At 40.9% G+C, this 17,088-nt stretch overlaps 1 protein-coding gene across 1 annotated transcript in view; it reads left to right on the top strand.

Moving 5' to 3' along the window:
- The first annotated feature begins 15,243 nt into the window (after positions 1 to 15,243).
- The window catches only part of LOC114571273 (NACHT, LRR and PYD domains-containing protein 12-like), a 47,747-nt gene continuing 45,902 nt past the window's right edge, over positions 15,244 to 17,088 (top strand). The window contains exons 1-2 of the mRNA XM_028602150.1: positions 15,244 to 15,368; positions 15,728 to 15,840. Of these exons, the coding sequence (XP_028457951.1) occupies positions 15,244 to 15,368; positions 15,728 to 15,840 (238 nt within the window). The remainder of the gene's footprint in view (positions 15,369 to 15,727; positions 15,841 to 17,088) is intronic.

Below are 17,088 nucleotides of genomic sequence, written 5' to 3'. Positions count from 1 at the left end.
AGGCTAGTGACAACCCCCTAAGAATGATGAAAAATATTATCTAAGATCTTTCTAATCATTTTTCTATTATACAGGGGTAAAGGAAGAAAAAGTTTGGAACCTGATGCAGTTTAAATCCATGTGTTGGGATATTTGTCTGCCAAGAAGTTTTTTGTACGGGTATTATGTATGACCTTGTCTCAGCTCTTCATTGAGACTTCAAGTTTTCTACAAACCCAAGACTCCATGCTTTTAATGGCTTCAACATTTCATCAAGTTAAAACATTTTACATAGCTTGTGCATTATTTTAGACACATTATTAAATTATACTATATGGACACATTTAATGTCATTGAAAAATTGGGATCTACAATAGAATTTAAATTAAAAGTTATTCTGTATGTCAATAATGTTTGGCATATACATGTAGCCTATTTAAGCATGATTCATATTTAAATGTGCATATAAAAAATAAAATACATATATTTATTTAAGTTACATTTTGTTTTGTATTCATGTGTTGTTGTTTTTTTCTCCATGTGACTACTGTATAAAAGCCAACATTACCTTTGTTTTTGGTGCTGGTGGCAGCAGCAGCAGGTCATCCAGGTGTTGTATAATCAGAGCGGTCAGACTGCAGCCTGAGGAGCGTTACGGTTCAGACAGGACGACCTTGATGATACGCCTGGGAGGGGGGGCTTCAGCCCAAACACGTTCATCTGGATCAGGTTCAGCCCCGCAGAGGTCTGTTTACCTGAGGAATGTTGAGGTCAACGAGAAGGTGAAGCCTGCTGTCCTCCCCCCGCAGGCTGCAGTGTTCATTACAGTCACAATATGAAAGACTTTTAGAACACCGTCTATATGATTTAACTCAGAGGTGTCAAACTCTTTTAAAGTGCTCATATTATGCTGTTTGGCTTTTTCATTTCCCTTTATTTTGTTATATATCTTTTTTGTGCACATCATAGGTTTACAACGTGAAAAAGCCCAAAGTCCCCCCCAAAGGGACTTACCATCTCCAACAGAAAACATTGTTCACAAACTGCTCCAAACAGCTCTATTGTAGTCCAGCCTTTACTTCAGAGACAAACGTTGTCACTTTGTAACACACGTTATAATGCTAGCCTAGCTGCTAGCATGGCACGCCCTCATACTCTGCTTCTGACTGGCTAGTAGTCCTTACCTAGGTACTGCACATGTGCGACTCCCAACAAAGATGGAACAGAAGTGAGATGCCTCACTCTGTAGCTAAAACAGAGAGCTCAACACACAGGGTGAAAAGAGGAGCTGCAGCAATGTGCAGTACAACAAAAATATGGTGTTTTCTGAAAATTAAACCATGTAAACCTATTCTTATATAATCTCTAAATACAATTATGAACATGAAAATGAGCATAATATGAGCACTTTAAGTTCATGGGCCACATACAGCCTAATTTGATCTCAAGTGGACTGGACCAGTAAACCACTCCAGAAAGATCAGAAACCGTTGGCAAAAGCAAGTTGCTTCTGCTATGACAGCATTCATAGGCCATTGCAGGAAGAAAAAAAATGAAGGAAGAGGGATTTTTGAGAAATAAAAGTCAGAAATGAATGGAAAAAGAACTCAGATATTCTCTGAGATCAAAGTGGTTAATTTGGAATTGGAATTAATTACTTCTCTGCAATTTTCACACTTTGCAAAGTCATCCTGATTGGACCCTTTGGTGTCTTTGTTATGTTTCTCCCAGGCCCAATCCAATCTCCACTCTAAAGGGCCCTCCGCATCAAGAATGATAACTGTAACGATAACTATGGATATATAGTTGTAAAGATCGTTCTAACTCCAGTGGATGGTATGGTGGAGTCCACACCACAACTGTAATGACAACGACAGTGGAGAACGATATCTTTGGGATCACTTTCATAGCGATTTTATGAACGACAGAACCACTGACAGCCAATCAAAATCCATCTGTGTTAACAACATGGCACGGCGGAGAGAGACACTACGGACAGATTAGTTTCACACAGATGGTCAGTGGCGTGGTGTGACTTTCCCCCTCAGCTGGGCTACTACGATCCTTTCAGGTCTGTGTCTTTTTAAAGATGATTTTTTTGGGCATTTTAGGCCTTTATTAGATAGGACAGCTTAGACAGGAAATGGGAGAGAGATGAGGAATTACATGCAGCGAAGGCCCGCAGGTTGGAATTGAACCCGTGGCCGCTGCGGTGAGGACTGAGCCTCTGTATGTGGGTGGATGCTCTACCGGGTGAGTTACCCAGGTGCCTAGGCCTGTATATTTTTTACAGTTTTTGTCAATCGCTTTAGCACAATCGTTGAATGACTATTAAACTTCGTCAAACTATATATTAGACTATTTATATGAACATTCGGTCAGTTTTTCACATGACTATAGTCATTTATAAGTGCTTTGGGACAAAATGCATCGAGTAAGCCTTACAGATCAAAAAAGTTTGCATTCATTTACTATTGAATCATATTACTCTCAAATGCAATTATACACATGTCCATCGTGTAAATCCCTACATGCAAAATAGAACAACCAACAATCACAATAATCTGTAACACATACATTAGATACATAATAGTTATGTGGTTTTGTTGTAAAAGTTGTCAGATGGATAGACGTAGGCTATATTGGGAACAATAAACTTCCTCACAATTTAGAGGAACCAAACGTAAACAGGTGACAGGTGATGATATCACAGCAGATTGTTGTGGGGGGGCTGCATCATGCCAAAAATGTTCCCTCGTTGCACTGCAAGGGAGGATATCAGGTGCGATGTCGATAAAATGTTGTGGCCAGACAGAGAGGAGAGATTAAGGTTGATACATTTGCCGCATATTTTCTTTTTTCCTCGCACATCTTGTACAACAGTTCCTTATCATTTTGCTGTTGAATACCTTCTGTACAAGCTTTCTTTATGTATTTGCGGTTGGCTGGTGTGTAGATTCATTGCGAAAGTATAGTGTGTGCCATGGCTGACATCAATACTATTCAGCTGCCACACAATGTTAGCAACTCGACAATATTACAGAGTGTTTAACTATTATACTTTCAGAATACACTGTCATTTGACAAGATGTCTTTGCATTTTGACTGTGTTGATGATAATGATACATTTGATAAAGGAACCTTTTGTTTTTCATGGAAATTATTTATTCATTGATTGGTTTTATTTACATTTGCAACAGGAGTTAATTATTTTGATGGAGTTATCACCTTTTGCAGGTCGCATAGAGGGATGTGCTGAATGTACCACGTGGTGTGATTGAGAAAAACTGTAAATATATGTACTTTGAAAATCTTTCTCATGTCACAGAAACCACTGAGAGTGAAAGAGAAGAGAGGTAAAGAGTAAGTTTCTGCATTAGGCCATTTTGTGGGTACGTCTCTATAGTGTTTTAGAGTGTTAGAGCTAGGTAACAAGACAAATACTGGCATTTCTGTAACTCGGTATCTTGGATGTGATACTGCTGTTGCTGCAGTGCAAACTATTGGTGGGTATAAGGCATGTTAACCCACCCACCCAAAATCACCACGAGTATATAACACTGTATAAACTACATCAGTTGCTCCCAACCTGGGAGTTGGGACCCCTTAAAGATTCCCAAGGGGTCACACGGTGATCAAATGGATGGAACATATAAAACTATCAAATCAAAACCTGGATACTTTCACATGTTCAGGCCTCTAACACTAGCCATAATGGTTGGGGACACAACAGCAAATAATACAGTTACAAAATCACCATTGCACTCAACAAAATAAAATTACACCAGGACCAAACCTAGAACACCAACCACCAACCAACTTCTGTGTAGAACATTACATGCAGGTTGATGTAATTCAAAGTGCACTTTGAGGCCATATTCACAGTTAAGTGTGTATCCAGTGTGGGTTTAAGTGTACCTGTTAATAAGGGGGGGGGCACACACTTTCTACTCACCCAGTGCACTGTGTGATCAGAAATCAAGAGAGAGATACTGGAACAAAGCCACTGTTCTTGGCATACAGCTCTGTACCACCACCTGCTGGCCAAAGGTATCACTGCTGTTTTTCTTTTCCCTCAAATGACAAAGTTGCATGGTTACATGACTTTACTGACTTTACTAGAAAAAAACAAATAGATGCAGTCAGTCTCGTGATTTAGACTCACTGAGACAATGGAAGGCTTGATTCCTGCTAGGAAGATCGGACTGCGGCTGCTGTCACTGATGCCACCCAGGCCTCTCAACATGCTGCAGCGCTGATTTTAAGTCCAGCTACAAATTCCCCCTGGATCTTCCACGTGTGAAAAAAAGTGCATCGCTCGTCTTTGCTTAAAAATGGCAACACAGTGATTGACCAAGGCCTGAAACTGCATGAATCAAACTATAAATCAAGGAATATCTGTGCATGTGTGTGTGTGTGTGTGTGTGTGTGTGTCTCCCATACGTGCAGTACAGAAGCGGGGACAAGGAGTTGCTACATCCCTAGAGCCTATGAGACTTTCTGTAGAAGACAGACGCCAGTATTGTCCCGAGAGTGCAATTATTTTAACTTTGACCTCGGGTGCTGCTGACCTTTCAAAGCGCAACCAATGAGATAACAGCTGTATGTGACGTAGCCAGACGCGACACAGATATGATACACTGGGCCCTGTTTGAACAATCTAAGTGCACGGCGTGAAGCGCCTGGCGCAGGTGCGTTTAGGGCGTGTCCAAATCCACTTTTGCTAGTTTGACGGCGGAAACCAGGGTCCATGCGCCGGACGCATGGCTCAAAAGGGTTGTACTTAGTGTCTTCATTAATTCATAGGTGTGTTTTGGGCGTAACATGCAATAAACCAATCAGAGATCATCTCCCATTCCCTTTAAAAGCCAGGCGCGTTTGGACCTTGGAGCATTGTTGTTATGATGGAGGATTTTCACCGTAATATTTTTATTTGTAATTTTTTATTTGTAATCTTTTGCGTTTGTTTTCTGTTGCGCGTCCCTGTGTGAGTAACAAGCATAGTGTGCGCGAGTGTGTGCACGAGCCTAGGCGCATTTTACTAATGCGCTGTTAAAATAACAATGAAATGCTGCGTTATTGACTTTAGACCAGGTTTTTGTTGGTCAATGGCGCGATCACTTCCCGCTGCCTCAAGATAGCAATACGCCCAGAATGCACCTGAACACACCTCCCTGTAAGACCATGGGCGAACAGATGGGAGCAGGTGCATTTGCTATTTAAACGGCGTGGTCACTGGACGGTCTTAAAATATCACATCATAGCGACACTTGCGTCGGGCTTTGCGTTGCACTGCGCCAGGTGAAAGATAGGGCCCACTGTAGCAAACACCCCAGCTTAGCCCTCATGCTCTGCACCATCCTCACTCCAAGAATTTCAAACCCTTTCATTAGAACAGCAGGTCCCCCCCCCTGCAGCCCTTTGTGGAACTCTGCCAAACACAAGGTTCGACATCCACCCATTCCTCCCAAGCAGCACCCCAGCAGGCAGCTCAGCCTTCACAGACACCTTGCCAACCCCTTGGCTCTTTAGGAAAAAAAAGTCCAGACAACTCCTATGAAGATTTAATGTCTGTGCTGAGAACATAATTCAGATTGATTTCTCTTGAGCCTTGCCCCAATGTTAAAAACTTTACCCCCAAAAAAGAAAAGTGATGTCAAAATCCAATCCCTAATAGGTAAGACAAGCACTATAAATTAGATACCCAAACCACTTATTGTCAGCTAGTTCATTATGATACATTTGAAAGCATATTTCTGTAGTTTTTAAACAGGAAAAAGTTCTGCTTGCCTATCCATAACCTAGCTGTTGCCCATGGGACATTATTGTGTGAGGGACTGGGGGGAGTTTTGAGTGTTACACCCGGAGCTCGTACTGAGTACATGTATGTGACTGGATGAAGATTGATGAGTAAAGTACTTGAGTTCACGACAGGGTTTGTCATTATTATAAGCATTAACAAAGGCTTATTGAAACACTAGCTACGATTTGTTACCTCACTCGCTGTGTTTGTTTCACACAAATACAGGTAAGTCAATTTACATTGCCCGTTGCTATAGACCTTTTTCACGGCAGACATGTCATAGTAGAAAAAGCACAGGTGTATTCAAAACCATTACTGATGGCTGCAGTCCACTTAAATTCAATTTCAATACAATTTTATTTATAGTATCAAATCATAACAGAGTTATCTCGAGACACTTTACAGATAGAGTAGGTCTAGACAACACTCTATAATTTACAAAGCCCCAACAATTAGAGTAATACCCTCAAGAGCAAGCATTAGCAGTGGCTATTGCGACAGTGGCGAGGAAAAACCCAGTCTCGGCAGACCCAGTCTCTTGGTAGGCGGTGTCTGACGGGGCCGGTTGGGGGTGTGATGGCGATAATAGTCGCATTAAAGATAGTGGAACAGTGACTTTGAAGGTAGTCGTTGTAGTTCATGTCACAGCAGGACGTTGCTGGATGAAACGTGGCGCTGCAGAGCATGGGTGGGTGCAGCAGACGCAGCAGGACGCGGCCGGGCGTTGAAGGGAATCGCAGAGCATAGCTCTGCGAAGAAGAAACATAAGGACTCCGGGGAGTAAACTCCCCAGAGCTAGGTTAGTAACAAGCAGTTCTGGGACAGGATGCATACAAAAGGAAATTAATGAAAACATTGATGAGAGGCTGTACTGGCCTGCCCCCCTCTACTCACACTATATTATTGATTATATGATCAATAAATCTGATGACTATGAAGAGAAGCAGGTGGGCCCGGTTAGGTGGACGCTGCAACTCCTCACTTCTTAACTATAAGCTTTATCAAAGAGGAGAGTTTTCAGTTTATTCTTAAATGAGGTGATGGTGTCTGCCCCCCTAACCCAGACTGGGAGCTGGTTCCACAGGAAAGGAGCCTGGTAGCTGAAGGCTCTTGCTCCCAGTCTACTTTTGGAGACTCTAGGAACCACCAGTAACTCTGCATTCTGGGAGCGCAGTGCTCTAGTGGGACAATAAGGAACTAAGAGCTGTTCTAGATAGGATGGTGCTTGACCATTTAGAGCTTTGTAGGTCAGGGGAAGGACTTTAAAGTCAATCCTGTATTTTACAGGAAGCCAATGCAGAGAAGTTAAAACAGGAGAAATATGATCTCTTTTCTTAGTTCTCGTCAGAACACGTGCTGCAGCATTCTGGATCAGCTGGAGAGTCTTAAGGGACTTATTTGAGCAACCTGACAGTAGGGAATTACAATAGTCCAGCCTGGCAGTAACGAATGCATGGACTAGTTTTTCAGCATCGTTTTGAGACAGGATATTCCTAATTTTGGAAATGTTACGAAGATGAAAAAAGGCTGTTCTCGATGATTGTTTTAGATGGGCGTTAAAGGATATATCCTGATCAAAAATAACTCCTAGATTTCTGACAGTAGTGCTGGAAGCCAGGACAACACCATCCAGAGTAGTTATATCTTTAGATATATTTCGGAGGTGTTTAGGGCCCAGCACAATAACTTCAGTTTTGTTACAGTTTAACATCAGAAAATTATAGGTCATCCAGGATTTTATATCTTTAATACATGCTTGAAGTTTAGCTAACTGACTTGTTTCGTCTGGTTTGATTGACAAGTATAATTGGGTGTCATCCGCATAGCAGTGATAGTTAATTGAGTGTTTCCTAATGATATTACCAAGAGGAAGCATATATAAGGAGAGTAAAATTGGTCCAAGCACTGAGCCTTGTGGAACGCCATGTTTAACTTTCGCGTACTAAGAGGATTTATCATTAACATTAACAAATTGAGATCGATCAGAGAAATAGGACTTAAACCAGTTTAGTGCAATTCCTTTAATTCCGATTAAGTGTTCTAATCTCTGTAACAGGATTGTATGGTCAATAGTGTCAAAAGCAGCACTAAGATCTAATAAAACAAGTATGGAGACAAGTCCTTTGTCTGCAGCAGTTAGAACGTCGTTAGTAATTTTCACCAGTGCCGTCTCTGTGCTATGATTCTTTCTAAATCCTGATTGAAAGTCTTCAAATAAACTGTTGCTATGGAGAAAATCACATAACTGATTAGCAACTACTTTCTCAAGGATCTTGGAGAAAAAGGGAAGGTTAGATATAGGTCTATAGTTTGCTAAGACCTCAGGATCGAGGGTGGGTTTTTTCAGAAGAGGTTTTATCACAGCTACTTTAAATGACTGCGGTACATGACCTGTTAATAGAGACATATTGATCATATCTAGTAGAGAGGTGTTAACCACGGGTAATGCTTCTTTGAGTAGCCTCGTTGGGATGGGGTCTAAGAGACAGGTAGATGGCTTTGCTGAAGATACCTTTACCATTAGTTGTTGAAGGTCTATAGGATAAAAACAGTCTAAGTATATGTCAGGTCTAGTCGTTCTTTCTAGCAGTCCTGCGTTGAAAGGTGAGCCATTAGAAGTTGAGGGCAAAAGGTGATGAATTTTATCTCTAATTGTTATACTTTTATTATTAAAGGAGCTCATGAAGTCATCACTACTCAGAGCTAGAGGAATAGATGGCTCAGTAGAGCTGTGACTATCTGTCAGCCTGGCTACAGTGCTGAAAAGAAACCTTGGGTTGTTCTTGTTTTCTTCTATTAATGATGAGTAATAGTCTGATCTGGCATGTCTGAGGGCCGTCCTATAGGTTTTCAGACTGTCTTGTCAGTCCAAACGAGACTCTTTCATTTTGGTAGAGCGCCATTTACTTTCAAGTTTTCGCGAGTTTTGCTTTAATTTACGAGTTTGGGAGTTATACCAAGGTGCTAGTTTCCTTTGCTTCATCTTCTTCTTTTTGAGTGGAGCAACAGAGTCTAAAGTAGTCCGTAGGCAGGCCGTAACACCATCTACACAATTGTCATTTTGAGTGGGACTAAACTTTACATAAAGGTCCTCTGTTGTATTAAAACAAGGTAATGAGTTTAGTGCTGTTGGAATGTCTTCCTTAAATTTAGCTATAGCACTGTCAGATAGGCATCTAGTATAGAAGCTTTTATCTAATTTCGTATAATCGGGTATTAAGAATTCGAAAGTAATTAGGAAGTGGTCTGATAATAAAGGATTTTGCGGGAATACTAATACATCTTCAATTTTGATACCATATGCCAGCACGAGGTCGAGGGTGTGGTTAAAACAGTGCGTGGCCTCATGCACACTCTGACTGAAGCCAATAGAATCTAGAAGTGAGTTGAAAGCAGTAGTAAGGCTATTGCTGTCAACGTCCACATAGATATTAAAATCACCAACAATAAGTACTTTGTCTGATTTAAGTACTACACATGATAAAAACTCTGAGAATTCAGATAAAAATTCAGAATACGGACCTGGAGCTCGGTAGACAACAAATATAATTGGCTGTACTGATTTCCGTGTTGGATGTTGAAGATTAAGAACAAGGCTTTCAAAAGAGTTATAATTTAGTTTGGGTTTAGGGTTAATTAACAGGCTTGAATCAAATATGGCTGCAACTCCCCCTCCTCGGCCTGAGCCTCTAGGAATTTGAGTATTAATATGACTGGGAGGGGTCGCTTCATTTAGACTAATATATTCTTCATGGCCAGCCAGGTTTCAGTAAGACAGAATAGATCAATTTGATTATCAGATATCAATTAATTTATTAGTACTGTTTTAGAAGACAGAGATCTGATATTTAGTAATCCACATCTAATTTTCCTATCCTTTTCTATCATTGCAGTGGTAGTTTTAATTCCAATTAGGTTGTTAAGTATTGCCCCTCTCTTACTTACTCTCTAACTGATCTTAGTCGAGGAACAGACACCGTCTCATTTTCTTTTGGGACAGGCTGTGGCTGACGTGAACTGGATGCTAAATTGACTATGTTTGCAGTCAACTTCTTATTACTTAGGGGCTTCACCACTTTGTATGGTCTGTTGTTGATTATAATTGGAATAGTACTAGTACTACATGTTACTGGAATAGTACTAGTACTACATGTTACTGGAATAATACTAGTACTACATGTTATCCTGCAGAAAACATTTTCAGATTCATCCACTTGTATAGTGCTATCAAGATCAATACCTGGGGGACATGAATCTATGATAGTTTCAACAGAATGTCACTTAGGAGAGGTCCTGGTATTAAACCATTACTGATGGCTGCATTCCACTTAGGAGAGGTCCTGGTATTAAACCATTACTGATGGCTGCATTCCACTTAGGAGAGGTCCTGGTATTAAACCATTACTGATGGCTGCATTCCACTTAGGAGAGGTCCTGGTATTAAACCATTAATGATGGCTGCATTCCACTTAGGAGAGGTCCTGGTATTAAACCATTACTGATGGCTGCATTCCACTTAGGAGAGGTCCTGGTATTGTGCATGCTGACTCACTGAAATAGCTTATTGGGAAACTTGATGGAATTGAGCCATCGTTAAGGTTATCAATTTCAGCTGTGTTTTTCCTACTATGACAAGTCAACATGTCTGCTGTGAAAAAGGTCTGCTGTTTTTAAATTAGCGACAGTTTGCTAATCCACAACCTAGCCAAGATAGGTACATTACTTGTTGTTTTTGTTCGCTCTAACATTATGATAGTATTTGTCTGTAAAAGTTTGCAAAGGGTTTTATGGCCATAAAAGACCTAAATACACGTTTTGGTAGGAAAGTGGGATGATTTGGGTTCATTCATAATATGAATATATACATAATATGCTGTACTAGCAGCTTACCGGGGACATTCCCTGTTCGCTTATCATCTGATACAAACGTATCGTCCTCTCATCAGTCACTGTATTTTTTGTAAAACAATTTCAAATAACTCGCTAGTTTTTTACTCTGTTCTACTTGCAAGTAGTTCATTTGAGGATGTTTGTTCCTCGGCCAGCAGATGCTGTCGATTCTGCCATATTTGATTTTAGTCAGCAGAGATACTAGCAGAAATGGTCGCTATGGCAATGCGACATGAATATGGGGGGTGGGACTTCTGAAGGGGTTTTTTATTTGTTTGGCAGTTGAGTTTAAATATCAATAATCTTTAAGCAGCATCGCTTACTATCCCTTTAAGTTGGCTGGCTGACTAAACAGTGAGGAATAGGAATAGTCTCTGTTGGGGCCATAGACAGTTAAATAATGGACCAACAGATCCTGTGTCTCTGGTCTGAGACCAGTGAAGGATATTAGAACCACTTTCCCGGTGCTGGCTGAGTGTTACTGAGCAGCCTCCAACTGAGCTTGAAGACGTAGATGTGACATGAGCAACCTGTCTGAAAGTGTGAAGTCTTCTGGTAGCTGTGCCGAGAGAAATCTCAATCATTCCCAATCTTACAGAGACGGAGAGCGTAGGCATATGTAAGGAGATAACATAGGCACAAGCTGATTATTGATCACTAAAATGCTAGTTAACATTAGTAATTAAACCTAAACAGCTAATGTAAGTCAAACTGCCTGCGAGCTTCTCCTGTACTATACGGTAATTCCTCTACAGTAAGTTGCGTGGTTATGACACAAAAACGTCTGCTACGGAGCCATAACGTGAGATACAAGGTAATGGAGCCTTTTATACATTGTTGTGTTTCTTTAGAAATAAACAATGGACAAATAGAGTCTTTTAAACTCTTTAGATGTAAAGTTATTCACTGTCAAAGTGACGTCAAAATGAATGGTAGTCAATGAAATGCTAACGGCAGGTGATGGCTTGTTAGCATCAAAATGGCTCCATAGGAGGTACTCGTTGTGTAGAGAGGCTTACCCCCTTGGTTGGGGCGCCCTCCCTTTCCTGTCTACAGCTCTTCCTATCAATTAAAGGCCCTACGGCCCAAATAATAATCTACAACAAATAAATTGTCTTTGTTGCTCTTCTTTTTTTGTTAGAGTGAATTGCCGCAGAAATATGATTACAGTTTGATTATAGCTTTTAACTTCAGTGATGCATCTTCAGCTATCCAAAACTGACAAAAAAACTCCTTGTTTCTAAGAATGGATAAAGGAATTAGGGCTGGGCGATATGGACCAAAAGTCATATCCCGATATATTTTGGCTGAATATCGATATACGATATATATCCCGATATTTTTTTCCGCAAAGTGAGAGCAAATGTTCAGTCAAAGCCAAAATCAAATATGACATGTCACAAGTAGTTTCATAGAGACAGTTGCAAAATCAAATAAATAATAAACCGGTTTCTTCACCTGGTTCATGATTAAATGCTCAGCTGTTCAAATAACAATAAAATGTAAACCTAAATACTGTATAACAAGAGTACCTTTTTTGAAATCAAAGCTCCATATTTGTGATTCGTTCCAAAGGTCAATTAAGCTTTTGATATTAATATAATCTACTTTGTTCAAAATGTAATGCCTCATGCCTGTAAGCCTAGGTTTATAGTCCCATTCTTCCACTTGATACTGCTTCCACTTAAGTAAACTAAAAGATGAACTATCGACTACAAAACAAAGAAACTAATTAATGTGTTAATACAAAGAATATTTATTATGATCGGTTCACAGATCTGAGTCCAAACGGAAACTTCACCCTTCTGAACTAAGAGTTTCTGCTTCAAGGTGAAGTTTAAAACAGACTGAAATGTCCAGGCTCATTCCTCCACTATTTATTTCTGTATGTATTTATGCGTTACATGTCATTTTAACGGGCACTGAGCTCCAGATCCTGCAGCCGCAGAAGCTCTCTGCTGCCCCGCTGTAGCTTCTCTCCGTCCGCCTGCCGCCGGCAAACTTAGTGGAACTTTCCGCCGATATCGACATACAGGTCGTCCTGGACTACGTGTAAGATCCTACCGATCACCACTCTGTCTTTGGCTGGTCCGATTTGGATCAGCGGGGACCGGCGCAGCAGCGAGGCAAAGCTGTGTTTTTCCCGGGGGAAGAGACGCTGCGGCCGGCCACGGAGCTCTCAGCCTCCCGCTGCCGCCGGAGCTCAGATTGCTGGTCGAAGGCGGCATACATAATCATAAAACACATTGTCACCTGTTAAATGTTATTCATTGCTGTTTGTTCTTTTCATTTCCTCTATCGAACATAATTAAGCAGTACAAAAGTCTGGCATCTTTAGCGTTGATCGGAATGCTTCGGACCCCTGTTCCAAGATGGCGGCGGTTTTGACGTATGTTTAGAACCTCAAGGCGACATCTGTGTATATATCTATGGGAGCAAGGATCACATTTGAACTATATCGATATATGCGATATGGTCTAATTCCATATCTCATTTAAAAATATATCGATATATTTTTAATATCGATATATCGCCCAGCCCTAAAAGGAATGGATAAGGGAAAACATAACTGTCCATAACCTTCATCCATTCATGATGTGTAATTAACATGGGCACACTGGTGTCTTTGTGTTGAGAAATGTATCAGATGTCATTTTAAAATCACCTTAATGTAAAAACTGACAGTAAGGAGAAAACTTCCAGGTGTCAAGGTCCTCCGTTGTCTAAGCGATGTTGGGTGACGGCACTTCTTGTTGACGTTCAAAGTATTTTCAAACAAAACGAGGCTTGCTCGCCCTTCCCTCCTCCTCATCCCGTCCCCTCCCCCTCCCTTCAGTGCTTCAGCGTATTAACCCCCCTCCCCAACCCCCACCCCCAAATCCTTCTTGTCGGTTATTGGCTGGAACGCTGGAAGACTGTTATGTTTTCATGGTGCAGGTTGGCACAGTTTATTTTTGTTGGTGTTTGTGGAGCCTGGGCTGTCTACAGAGACGTTTTTTTAGTGTGTTCAGGGGACAGGCAGCTCACGGATAGTGAGATGTTTGCTGTATGTGACAAAAAATTTTGTAGCCTAAAAAACGTGTGACATCGCTTAGGGCACCTTTAAGCGCCGCGGTCGGTTAATGAAGTGAGATGACGGCTGGAGCACTCGTTCTCTGTGTCAAATATTGCTGCAGATGAGATTACTTTGGAGTTAGTTGGAAGCCGCCTGGAATAAAGACACTAAAGAGACTATTGTGTTTTTTTGTACTTTTCATGGATGTATAATGCTCAAACGGGGGGGGCACGGAATACAAAAAAATTGGGGCAAAGCCCCCTTTTTGCCCTCTCGTGGCACCGAGGTGCACTCAGCATTGAGAGGAAACTGCATGTTCACAAACATGATGCAGTCCAGGGTTAGGCCTATATTCTCGTGTATTTTAGTGTCCCAGTCTGTGCCTCTCCTGTTTTAACTGATTCAAGTCACAGAGCTAAGCAGCATGTCTTCTGGTGATCTTCAAAAAACACACACACACACACACAGTCCTTGTGCAACAAGGCAAGGTATTTCCAGAGTCCACAGAGTTCCGAACATCTGGATAAAAAAATATTCCTTCTGTTGTTTCTGAACTTGTGACTGTATTTCCAAATCCAGGTTGCTGGAAATGACGCGTCCTTGTTCTTTTTGTAAAACGCAAGCAAAATATTCACACCTATACTGTAGGTATGATATTGGAATTTTATATTGGAAGAATCTTACTAATTGAGCAAGAGGGTGTGTCAGTTTTAGCTACATCTATGTTTGGATTATGACATAGAGTTGCAACTCAGACAAGCTTAAAACCGTTTTTTAATCGTGCACAGACAGAATACTGTTTATTAGTATGTAGAGAGAAAACAACCTTTAAGCAAAACTCATTTTAATTCAATCTGTTCAAGCCAAGAGAGGTGATACTAAACACACCTTCACACACACACACACACACACACACACACACACACACACACACACACACACACACACACAACACACACACACACACACACACACACAAACACACACACTCAGCTGATTCCCTCACCTGATTTCCTGTAAATGGAGAGGGGAGGAGCAACACTGACTAGGTGATCCAGGTACATAAACACAGGAAGAGAAACTGTTTTTAGTCGGAATCCATTTGGAATCGACAGGACAGAGCAGAAAGAGGGAGACTAAAGGCTGAGACAGGGTGAGTGTCAAACCAATATTTATTGTTTTACTGTCAAAGTCTTTGACCGTTTCTTTTCTCCCTGTGGACTGTAAAGGAAAGAAATGTTAGAATGAACATGAAGTTTAATTTATTTGTGGACACAAAGTCGTGATTGGCTGAATAATACACATTAAACCTGCGGTAAAGCAAGAAAACCAGTTTAAAGACAACTGACATGGTTTTATTGTACTATAAGTGTGTGTGTGTATGTGTATGTGTGTGTGTGTGTGTGTGTGTGTGTGTGTGTGTGTGTGTGTGTGTGTGTGTGTGTGTGTGTGTGTGGTAGGCCTACTTCCTGTTCTTTCTGTCTTGCATGTGACTCTTTAATAAACCTCTTTAAAGATGAGTGACTGTGTGGAGGAAGAGGACGGAGCAGGGTCTCTAGTATCCGGCTGTCTGTCTATGAAGAGTGACCTCTCCAAGACTCCTCCAGACTTCGGTAATGAGCCTGGACCCTCGGACACAAAGTAAGAGAACTGCTACTAGCTCATTTATATAACTCATTCTCACTTTCCTCTACCACTGCAATGTTTGTTATGTTTTTTGTTGATTTTGTGTTTGTATAATAAATTAATATTAAAATGTTATTGATAACTAAAATTGAACAAAGGGAAAGCATTTGTGCCACCTTCCTCCTCATGTCTTTGATAGCTATCAGTCACCTAGAAAAAACTGTAATCTCATCTAAGACTAGTACACACTAATACAGACTTTGAGTCCTCCTAATTGTTAACAGTAGCAAGAATTTTGGTATTTGGAGAATCCTAAAATAGAGAACTTATCAATGATGCAAGCAATATAAACAAAAACATCATGGTGTTTCCAGAGGTCAAGACAACACGCAGAGAGCAGAGTCTGTAGTATCCAGCTGTCTGTCTATGAAGAGTGACCAGTCCAAACCTTATCCTCTGGACTTCAGAAATGATCCTGGACCCTCAGGCACAAAGTAAGAGGATGTTTTTACCATCAGCTGTCCTGTTGGCAGATAATGCCTTGAGGATGAAGGCAACATGTTCTGTGAAAATGGTTTCACTTCACTTTTTTTTTAATTTTTCATGGCACCGTTAAAAAAAGCATTTGACAGTGTAAATAAACTTTATGACAAGTCCAAATTGTTTCACTTTACTTAAAGTCAAGGATAATATTCATGACATAATTATAATGGTCCCACTTATTACAGGTCCAAAGGGCTTAAAACAGGTTTTAAGTCCTTATAATGTAATGTTAACACATAAAACTTAATAGTTTCTTTGAGTTTAATAAATAGGCCTGCTATGACATATTTATGTCATTTGTTATTTTGTTTACATTGACAGGTTATATTGTCTTGCTTAATATGAAGTTGTCATATCAAAGACACTGTTGCCTTGGTTGATGTTAACTAAGGATGGATACCCAAACCGAGCCCGTCGGAACCCGACGGGATCCGATGGTACCCAACAGGCTGGTCCGGGTTCGGGTCAGGCTCGGTCACGTCAGCACGATAAGGCATTGAACATTTTAAATTTAAAAAAGGTGCGCACCTGTGTTAACGTGCACTTGTTGCCCCGTGTGTGCTGATGTGCTCATCTGTTGACATTTCCGAATGCCGTCTTACAGTTGCTTAATAAAAGCTTTCCACACAAACAAACGTACATGTGTCATTAGTATGAGAAAAAAAACAAGATTTTAACTGGGTCAGACTCGGGTCGGGCTCGGACATAAATAAGAGCCTGTCTGGCACGGGCCGGGTTCGGTGACTGCTCTGTCGGACACGGGCCGGGCTCGGACAGAAAAATGCGGCCCGATCCGCACTCTAATGTCAACACAAACATCCCAAAAAATGCTCGCTTTGCATTAAAAGTGTCACAATTTACTGAATGACACCTGATAACAGGCATAAATATTCATAAAGATTCCTTCATGTTCACGACGTGTCATGTCATGGTTGTGACGGTGACATGTCAGTCTTATGCACAGCCCTTCAAATTAAATGTTATCGAACATTATGTGAAAATGTTTGTGCGCGTGTTTCTATGGATCAGCTCTGACGCCATCCAAATCTCCTTTTACGCTTAAATGCTAAATCAGTAATTTCATTAGCCCATAATCCAACACGGTCTCACGGAAGTTTGTGAAAGTGTCACGCAATTTTTATCTATTGATTTGTGTACACGGACACGTTTATCTAGTTTTTTTTCGTGGTGG

This window comes from Perca flavescens, chromosome 16, assembly GCF_004354835.1.
Source record: "Perca flavescens isolate YP-PL-M2 chromosome 16, PFLA_1.0, whole genome shotgun sequence".
Lineage (NCBI taxonomy): Eukaryota > Metazoa > Chordata > Actinopteri > Perciformes > Percidae > Perca > Perca flavescens.
This window is presented reverse-complemented; position numbering and strand designations above follow the sequence as displayed.